This window comes from Triticum urartu, chromosome 6A (assembly GCF_056163025.1).
Source record: "Triticum urartu cultivar PI428250 chromosome 6A, HENAU_Tu73, whole genome shotgun sequence".
In the NCBI taxonomy this organism is placed as follows: Eukaryota; Viridiplantae; Streptophyta; class Magnoliopsida; order Poales; family Poaceae; genus Triticum; species Triticum urartu.
This window is the reverse complement of record NC_141878.1, coordinates 56,352,313-56,362,130: the sequence shown is the minus strand read 5'-3', so window position 1 is coordinate 56,362,130 and position 9,818 is coordinate 56,352,313. Positions and strand designations below refer to the sequence as shown.

The window sequence follows — 9,818 nt, the reverse complement described above, 5'->3', positions numbered from 1 at the left end:
GGACATATGGAACGGAATGCTGAACTTCAATCCCCAGGGCCATGCAATAATCATTGAAAGCACGTGAGGAGAATTCTGCAGCATTGTCCATGCAAATTGTCGTAATTCGACTTTCTGGATAATGGGCTTGTAACTTAATGACTTGCCTCATTATCTTGGCAAATGCATGGTTTTGTGTGGACAGAAGACACACGTGTGACCATCGTGTAGATGCATCAATTAGAACCATGAAATACCGGAAAGGTTCAGATAATGGTTGGAATGGACCACAAATGTCTCCTTGAATACGTTCAAGAAACTGAAGTGGTTCAGCTTGTATTTTGAGGTGAGAGGGTCTCAAAATTAGCTTTCCCGTGGCACAAGATGTGCACACAAAGTCTGAAGATTGAGGAAATTTTGACTCAAGCAAATTATGACCAATGGAATTGCTAGTAATTTTTCTCATCATCCCGATCCCGGGATGGCCTAGGCGATCATGCCAGGTTTGAAATGCGTCAACATTTTGAAAAATTACTTTGTATGCAACATGTTCTACGGGTTTGATGTACGTATAGTACAAACCTGACGATAGAGAAGGAATTTTTTCATGTACCTGCTTGCCATATCCGTGATCTTTGGTGAAGAGTAGATACTCCTCTTTGTTGTCTTCATGAGTTTCAATGTGAAAGCCATTTTTACGGATATCTCGATAACTGATCATGGTACGTGATGAGTCGGGATACAACAAAGCATCCTCAATTGTCACTTGTGTACCACCTGGGAGGGTAAATATGGCACGTCCAGTGCCAACGATTACCGTATCGCGTCCAGCGATAGTTAGAATATCTCCATTCATCTTTTTCAGAGTTTGAAAATATTTCATCTCCCTCAGTATGGAGTTTGTGGTTGCACTATCCACAAGGCATAATTCCTCTTCCATCGGATTGTCATCGTAGAGAACTATATATAAAACAAAGAACTTTCAATAAGAAATCCTCATGTAAATACATAGAATACAATCTTATTTATATCAAATATGTTAGTACAATTACAATCTTATTATATCAAATGTGCTGATACAATATAAGGACAACAATACTTAGATTCTTATTACAACATCACAAATGGACATAGCTAAATAGATCACTATGGAGATTGTGGGACTAGTCAAAGTCTCCAAACACTTCGTTTGAGGTGTACTCAATCATCATGTTTTCCGTGTCAGCAAGGTCCTCTGGCTGATGGAACGCAATGGTGTTGCTCGGTCCAGGAGGAACGTCGTGCGAACTACCGGCTCCATTGGTGCTGTCTGAATGAAGGTTAAAATTGGCTTCGAACCTCTTCCCTTGAGGTGCTTTGCGTCCCTGAGATTGCTGGTACAACATAACCAGATGCTTTGGGATCTTGCACTTGTCGGTGGGGTGCATGTAGCATCCACACTTGTTGCAAAGCAGAGATTTATCATGCTTGGGCTTTGCAGTGCCTTTTCCCTTGTCTGAGTTCCTAGACCTCCTGTTCCTAATGCGCTTTCGCTTGTTCTGGACATTTGATTGATTGCCTCTAAAGGCACCATCAAACTTCTGTCTATTCGTGACATTCATATGAACTTCAGGTAAAGGTTGTGCCCCAACTGGGCGTTGAGAGCCATTCTTAGCGAGTAGCTCATCATGCTTTTCAGCCTGAAGTAACATATGAATAAGCTCAGAATAGACAGTATAGTTGCGAGCACGGTATTGCTGCTGGAGGATCCTGTCTGAAGGGAGCATTGTAGATAAAGTTTTCTCTATCTTTTCCGCGTCAGTAGGTTCCTTCCTGCAAAAGCGCAGTTTGGAACTTATCTTATGAACCTTGTGGTTGTACTCACCGATGGACTTGAAATCCTGAAGACGAAGGTGAGTCCAATCATGGAGTGCTTCTGGCAGGACAACTGCCTTCTGCTGTTCATATCTTGTTTTGAGGGTTAGAAACAGAGTACTGGGAGATTCCTCCTCTAAGTACTCAGACTTAAGATCTGGGTGAATATGATGCCTTATGATGTATAAAGCTGCATAGTTTTGTTGTTCTGTCAGCGGCGTGGTTCCGGCCGGTAGAGGAGTCTCCGGGTCCTGGATTGCACGCGCTATCCCACGGGAAGCAAGACTGATCTTGACGTCCATGGCCCATGTAGGGTAGTTGTGGCCATTGAGGGCAAGCTCCTCAAATTCTTTTGCGGTCATCGTTTACCTACATGGATGAACTAGAGATAATTAATTTACTGAGGGTAAATTAAAAACCATCATGGTTGTATTGTAATAATGGTGCAAAATTTGATACTCAAGTGAAGAACTTGAATAATGTAGACCTCAATTGATTGAACATAACACGTCCAAGATCGCATGGATCTCACAGTAATAGGCTACATAATCTGGCAATGTCAGTAGATGCATTTGTTTCTATTACTGTGTGTATGTTATCAATTCAAATATAAGGAAATGCACATTCAAGGTAATCATTTGTCGAATTGGACAAAATATAGACCGTGATTCCAAATATAATGAGGGAGGCGTGTATCAAAAATTTGCAAGTTTGTTGTACGAGAGAAATTAATCTCAATCGTTGGAACATGTTCTAGAAAATTGGAATGTGGTAAACACATTGAACATGACATTTCTAGATAATGTTGGTCCTTTATTTACATTATCAAATACATTACATAATGTAAACAGCCTACAAATATTTACACAAGTCCTAAAATAGAGTAAATCTAAATACCAGACTAGACTGTAAATAACTACATGTACATAGGCTAAACAGTACTAAAACAGTGATAAATTACTGCTACAACTACTGTTAAAAGGATTAAACAGAAGAAAGAAAGAGAAATTTCTGCAATTCAGCCCGTAGCCAGGGACTATCTGGGCACAGGCCCAAAGCCCACGTGGAGTGGGGGCGGTCGGCTGGCCTTTATACGGCTGGTGATTAGGGATCGAGGGATCCCAATCCTCCCGACCAACTCCTGTGCGCCGCCACCCCCACACACTCCATTGCTGCTGCTCACAAAGTGGTCGCCGACGTGCCTCCTTCTTCCTCGGACGAGGAGATGTAGACGACGCCGGCAGGGACGCCGTTCGGCAGATCGGAGGCAAGGTCGGAGCGACGACTTGGGCGGCGGTCGATGGCGGCGATAGCGCGGCCGAAGAGGCGGCAGCGACCGTCCATGCTCGCGGAGTCCAGGAGGCGTGGTCGGGCGGCCGTACGCGGGGGCGGCGGTGCCTCGTCCGGGACGGTGTCATCGGCGCCTGGAGGCTCGACAGCGACGTGACTCGGGCCGGCGTCCTCGTCTGCAGGCGGCGCCACCAGCGTCGGTCCAGCGCCTTGGCTCGCCACTGAAGCGCCGTTGGGGAACGGCACGAAGACGAAGAATCTCGGCTCATCAGCCGGCGCCGGAGGCGGAGGCGGAATCCGAAAGGGAGCCGCGAGCCTGGGCTCGGGGTTACCATCTCCTACGCAGGCGGAGCCGGCCACCGTTGGGGCGTGGTCGCCGCGAGCAGCAGCGCGATGGCCGTGTCCAGGTGCGCGGAGGCCACGTCCAGGGCCGCGTAGAGCAGCATGGTGGCCTTTTCCAGCGCCACGACGTCCAAAACGGCGGGGGCGGTGCACGGCCCGGCGAAGTCGGTGGCGCCCGCCTACTTGATGATGGCGACGGGCGGCGAAACGGCGACGGCGACCGTCCTCACGGATGAGGCGGAGGAAGAAAGAGATGAGTCCAGGCATCTCACCGTTGGCGAGGCCTTCGTGTGCTCTCGGCAGAGCGTGCGTGATAACGTGTTTGAATGAAAAGATCAACTTGTATTGATTGATAGAAATAGTACAGCTTATATATGTTTGGAAGAGACGCATCGCACAAGACGCGATGGTTGGAACCGATGCAACGGTTAGAGGAGAGGGGAAAAGAGATGTGTCGGTTGCTACAAGACGCCTGCATGCCGCAGGACAAGGGGAGATTTCCCTCTAATTAATATGCGCTAACTAATCACAACAAGCAGGAGGAAAAGAGCCAGGAGAGAGGGGGGATCGACGCAGCAGCTCACAACGGATCGAACTGAGGGGTTGGCGACCTCGGGGGCGGGCTAGAGACGTCGTGAGGTCGTCGGCGATCTTGACGGCCGAGCGGGGAAGAAGTTGACGGGGCGGCGATGCAGGGCGAACGAGCGCTCGGGGCTTGGTCGAGGCGAAGTGGCAGACGACGTCGGAGATCGTGAGCAGCACGAGGAGGCGAGGGGAGCACGGTAGGCGCGGGTTCGACCGCGGCGCTCTCGGGCACGCTCGGGTCCGAGCGAGAGAGAGATCAGAGGAGGGGGAAAACACGGGGGAGAGTGAGAGAGGTCCGGGGGTGTCATGGCGTCTCCAGGCGCATCAGGGCAGCGGCGGGAAGCAGGAGATGGCTCGGGCGCGTGCCGGCGCGCGGCGACCACGCGCGCGGCATCCAACTGGCGCGGGGAGGAAGACGCCCCTGCCCCTGGTGGGCTGGGCTGTCGTACCGGGCCGCCAGCTAGCCAGGTAAGTGGGCTGCCAGGTCAGTGCCCTCTCTCTCTCTTTCCTGTTTTCTTTATGTTTTCTATTTATTTGCTCTGTTTTGATTTAGTAAAAATACTAAATCATTTTATAAAATCCTGGAAATATTTGTGGGCACTTGTAGAATTATTTCCAATAGCCCTTAAATGCTTTCAAGATTATTTGGACATTTAAAATACTTTATAGAATTTAAATGTCCAAATTCAAATACTTATGATTTAATTCAAAAATCCAAAGAGTCCTAGAGAAGTGTGCACCATTTTTGACAAAGGTTCTAGACCAATTCAAAAGTGATGAACATTTATGAAAGGCATTTTGGGTTCATTGAAAAGATTTAATTTTGACCCTAGTTGAATTTCATTTACTGCTAGGGTTTAACAATCCTCATTTCAAATTCATTTGAATTTTAAACATGATGACATCATGATCAAACAAGACAACAGGGCCTGAGCTAGGGCTGTGACATCGGCGTCCGGCCTGATGCCAGCAGTAACGGAGCAGCGGCGACCATCCTCCACGACATGGACCGGCCGGAGATTGAGAAGACACAATGAGAGGTAGACAGACAACAGGTAAAGCAATCTTACCGGTTACCATTAACCATACATATTCAACAGATATTTGCATACACATTCACAATTCAACCAAGCCTTGTATATACAGTACATAAGAAAAAGCTGACGAGCACTACCATAAGAACACGCATGTTCTTGTAATACACCTATCATTTTCATAGGTACAACAATACTATATACTAACACCAGCAAAGTGGTAAGATATGATGTCAAAAAAAAAAAAGCAAAGTGGTAAGATACACATACAAATGAGCTTTTAACAAGTACAAAGTGGTTATCACACGCACCACGCCTCATCCCGCTAACCTGAAAAGGAGGTGGCGAGTGGTAAGGTGAAAGGGCTGTTGACCGTAAAAATTATGAATTTCTCACTGGTCCAAAATTATTTCCCCTCATGGAATCATAAACAGGTTCAGAACTGATTAGAAGTATATATAACCAAGCCATGATTACATATGTGGGTGAAATCATCCACATAAAGGGGTTCACTTTGAACAAAGACTTACTCTTGATATACATCTACATAAGCTTTCATACTACAAAATACAACACTGAGGTTTTCACTCTCCAACCCCAACCGAACAAACTGACAGAAAGTAATTTAGAGAACAAGGAGGTAACCAAACATATGCTACTGGCATATACTTTCACCCAAACACATAGAGAACAAGGGGAGCCAAAATACCTGTATACATCAAAATGACTTCATGTGTATATGCAACTAGGAGTGTGGTGAAAATGGTACATCTTGAATCAGCTAATAATCGTGCTAATTGAACTATACTAAAAAGAACGAGAGAGAAAACACCAACCTATTATATAATATACAACATAATCAATGCAAACATAGGCCACCAGAAGTTAAGATACGGGAGGATATGGCATCCAAGGGCACAACCAAAATTTGATTCTCCACCGAAGACTACAAACAGTAAAGACATTGTTCATCCACAGATGTTCACTAATGCCAAGGAAAATAAAAGGCTTACTGATCTATCAACTATTCAAGTTTCAGTGCATGTTGCTGATACAGCTTATTACGTATTTCTCTACTCAAGATTTGTTTAGCTAGATTCCGTCGCCAAACAAATTTCAGGGGGAAAATGAATTTACAGTCACCAAACAAATTTCAGGGAGAAAATGAATTTACCGTCACCAAACAAGTTTCAGGGGGGGAATGAATAATAATGCTAGTAGCCACGGGACATGAATTAGTATTTAGTAATGCAGAATTTCCTTCGTTATACTTCAAACAGTAATTATCAGTTTGCTGGCAGATATGGCAACTGACCTTTTTAGATCTTCAGTCAAGCTGCATTTATAGCTCAATAGGCATTTTTTTTCATGAACAATTGCTAACCCAGATGTATTTATATTATATTAAAAACCTAAATGAAGTGTGAATCGATGAGAGAAGATGATAAGGAATGCAAACATATGGTCCATGGGTTATTTTTCCTTATGACAACAGAAGTTTCAATACAGAGGATACTATTTGGTCCATTCAGAAATTTGTACCAAGGGAACATCAAGATACTCATTATACCCGGAGATTTCACTCCGGTAATCAGATCACGTTCACTGAGATCCCAATTGTCACTCAAAACAATCGCAACTGCACCATCTACCAGCACCCAATTACAAGAACCACCAACGAGGAAAGAGTATTCAAGTTTCTCACTGAGCACAGGAAGGAGGAAGTATTTCATTCTGCTACCCGCTTAACATGACAAGATTCCTCATCTATGAGAAGGCAAAGAAGCTGGGCCAGAAGAAAACATCCAGGAGGCAGTGATCCATGAAAGCATGATGGGAGGCCGTTAGGTGGGCAATAGTTGAGCAAAGGGTTGTAGAGAGACTCATAGCGTATGCTCTTGCAATTTGGTACTTGAGAAATGGTAATAATAAGTAAAGCAATACATATTCGGAAAATAACAGTTCAGATAACTCAACTTGCATGTGGAAGATAAGCTTACCCACTTGACCAGTACATCACAATATCATATCTAACTGAATAATCGCCGTATGTATTGTCTACACCGTGTCCACCACAAATGCCTCACAACTTCCGCTCCCTCGTGTCCACCACCAATGCCTGTTATAAGCATAATAAGTCAAACGGCACATTACAAAGAAACGGTCAAATAGGTATGAGGAGGCATAAACAAGATACTTAGATAAACTTGCAGCTGTAATTTGAAAAGATGAAATTAACTCAAGTAATTGATTTTTTTTATGCTATAAACGAACACTTGCAATAGGGGTCTACTACAAGTGATAAATGAACAATTATTTTGTAAATTTCAAACCAAGTAACGATTGTGGATTTAAGATTATTAGCAAACTCAGCGGAGATAACATACTGAAATAAAGAAATACAAATACTGAAATATAAGATGTTCTAACTTTTTATCAATCGGATGTATATAGACATGTTTTAGTGTGTTTGTTCACTCATTTCAGTCCGTATGTAGTCCATATTGAAATATCCAAAACATTTTATATTTGTGAACGGATGGACTAGCTTTTAAGCTTCCAAATGCAAGGCTACCTGTTCGACATTATAGTTTGTTCAAGCTAATTATTCTTATAGTTTTTCGCGACTTCAAACTGCTATGCACCTCATCTTGAAACACAAACTGCACTGCGGCTATGCGCTAACACTACCATTATACAACCCTTGCATATTTCAATAGGCAGGCCGCAGGCCACTGTGATTCAGGTTAATCGTTATACAAAGAACTAGCCAACCTCGATGTTGATTGTTTTAGTGCAGACTTTTTATATAACTTATATATCCTAGATAGCTGATCTGTGCTTGATCCATGTCATGGAAAAGGATTATCCGTTTGATTATTTGACAACTGCATAGCCACCAGACCAGATAGTTCCCTCTCAGGGTATGCCTATAATTAACTTCATATAGTAGTTTTTATGTTTCTTTCCATAGCTCTGACTTGAAGCAGATAGTGCAAAGTTTGGTAATAAAATAACAATATTAGGAGCAACATTGTGCAGGTTCAGAAGAGATGTGTTGAAAAGGTCACCAAGCAGCAAAAGAAACAAGTGATATTACACTACTTACTAAAGCGGCATTTAATCAGCCACTTAACGAAAAATAACTCTGTTTTGTTATATCCTCAGTGAAAAGGTACCTGGAGTGTAGACAATTTCGAATGGATAGTAACGATAAGCGATGCCGGTCACAGGAAGTTTCTTGAGCTGCAACGACTCAAGGTGGACCATGAAGACACCAACAACTGTCCAGAAGAACGCCACATTATTTTCCTCTGCATAACCTATCATATTCGGTGGCTCTTTCTCTGAATTTGGGGGAAGTAACTTGTCCAGTTCAATAGTTCTCCAACTGCTCCAAGAAACATCGCCATGACAGTCTGTCTCCCTCTTCCATAATTGGGCGATGAAGTCTGACACGACGATGAGACCCATCCCACCACCCTCTGTCCGCATAACCACGACATGGCGATTGCGGCTGGTAAGCACCTGCGCTGGCAACAATGTCACAGCTAGGGTCTGCCTATCCAAATCAAACTCGATGATATTGGATGCTGAAACCAACCAATAAATGCAATCCCCCGCCAGTACAGCGGGCTCGCCTATATGAACCATAGACACCAATGGAACCGGGCATGAGATGGTATCGCCCCATACGCCGGTCTCCGACGAGTAAACGCGGCCGAGCGCTCTTCTAGGCTGCTTCCCGTCGCTGCTTACCAAGACCACCTGGAAGTGGTCGATTTCTCCGGCGGCGCGGAGCACCGTCCCGTTGATGGGGTTCTCCAACGGGTGGAACCCGAACCCCGGGGGCACGGCCAGGCGGTGCTGGACGCCGGCGACGGGGTCCCACACGACGACCTGGAGCGGGATCGGGAGGAAGAAGAGCGCGAGGCCGTGGCGCCATCCGAGGGTCATGTAGCGGTCGTGGAGGTCGAGGGAGAAGTGGCCGCGGGGGAGGCGGTCGGGGGCGTCCAGGGCTGGCTGGAAGGTGATGCCCTGGTTCGCGTCGATGAAGCCGAGGAGCGGAGGGCTGCGGCGGTGGTGGATGCGGAAGCGGCGGCGGAAGGCGGGGTCGGAGAGGAGGCTGCGCCAGCGCCTGCAGACGAGGGAGGCGCGTGGGAGGGAGGACGGCTGCGGGGGGAGGCGGAGCAGGATCTCGGAGAGCAGGTCGTCGTCGTCCAGCGGCGGCGCCGCCGCGGAACGGGGGAGGAAGCTGGTCGTCGTCATCTCGCTCACAGGTCGTGCAGGGTGTGCGGTCAGTCAAGCCCAGGTCCAAAGTGACGCTGAAGAGACGGGGACGACTAGCCAGCCCATGAGACCGCTGCTGGTGAGAGCCCATAAGGCCATGACTAACAGAGAAACGTAAAAGCCCATGAGATTGTATATTCCCCACACAAGGTTGGCGCTGTGCGTTGTCCAAACGGTGCTCTGTTTTTATTTTCTTCAACCAGGAGGGGTTAACGAGGTGCCAAACTTTTTTTTCAAGCATAGCACGGGTAAAAATCAGTACCGTTGGTTAGAGGTAGGGATGTAAATGGCGCGATAAACGACGGCGCAAAGCCCTTTTTTTGGTTAGCTTGATAGTAGTTATTTTCTTAGAAAAAGAGAACTTGTTTGAACCGTTAGACTGATAAGTGGGCTTAAACAGTGTGCCGCTTGGATCCCTAGTTAGGGCATCTCCAACGCGTTCTA

At 46.0% G+C, this 9,818-nt stretch overlaps 2 protein-coding genes across 5 annotated transcripts; both read right to left on the bottom strand.

The window, feature by feature from the left end:
• Positions 1–1,074: 1,074 nt before the first annotated feature.
• LOC147963894 (uncharacterized) lies at positions 1,075–3,108 on the bottom strand. The gene is made up of 2 exons (XM_087531313.1): positions 2,321–3,108; positions 1,075–2,202 (listed from the first exon to the last, which is right to left on the bottom strand). The coding sequence occupies exon 2, from the start codon at positions 2,193–2,195 to the stop codon at positions 1,143–1,145; it is 1,053 nt and encodes a 350-aa protein (XP_087387439.1). The 5' UTR covers positions 2,196–2,202; positions 2,321–3,108; the 3' UTR covers positions 1,075–1,142.
• A 1,998-nt stretch (positions 3,109–5,106) lies between these two features.
• On the bottom strand, positions 5,107–9,587 carry LOC125513723 (putative F-box/kelch-repeat protein At1g15680). 4 transcript variants are annotated; one of them, XR_007286103.2, is made up of 3 exons: positions 8,264–9,584; positions 5,921–7,203; positions 5,107–5,414 (listed from the first exon to the last, which is right to left on the bottom strand). XR_007286103.2 is itself a non-coding variant. In XM_048678903.2 (3 exons), exons 1-2 carry the CDS (start codon positions 9,351–9,353, stop codon positions 7,115–7,117), a joined length of 1,179 nt encoding a protein of 392 aa, XP_048534860.1. In that variant the 5' UTR covers positions 9,354–9,587; the 3' UTR covers positions 5,107–5,414; positions 7,089–7,114. The 4 variants fall into 4 exon arrangements, 3 of the variants coding, with proteins under 3 accessions (XP_048534860.1, XP_048534857.1, XP_048534858.1); XM_048678903.2 differs by having other exon boundaries at positions 7,089–7,203; positions 8,264–9,587; XM_048678900.2 differs by having other exon boundaries at positions 7,085–7,203; positions 8,264–9,585.
• Between the last annotated feature and the right edge of the window lie 231 nt (positions 9,588–9,818).

Bases quoted from the DNA above. Each gene is read 5' to 3' on its own strand.
- LOC125513723 (XM_048678903.2), bottom strand. From the start codon at position 9,353: ATGACGACGACCAGCTTCCTCCCCCGTTCCGCGGCGGCGCCGCCGCTG. The intron at 7,204-8,263 runs GTACCTTTTCAC...TGCTTATAACAG, and splicing joins CGAAATTGTCTACACTCCAG to GCATTGGTGGTGGACACGAG.
- LOC147963894 (XM_087531313.1), bottom strand. From the start codon at position 2,195: ATGACCGCAAAAGAATTTGAGGAGCTTGCCCTCAATGGCCACAACTAC.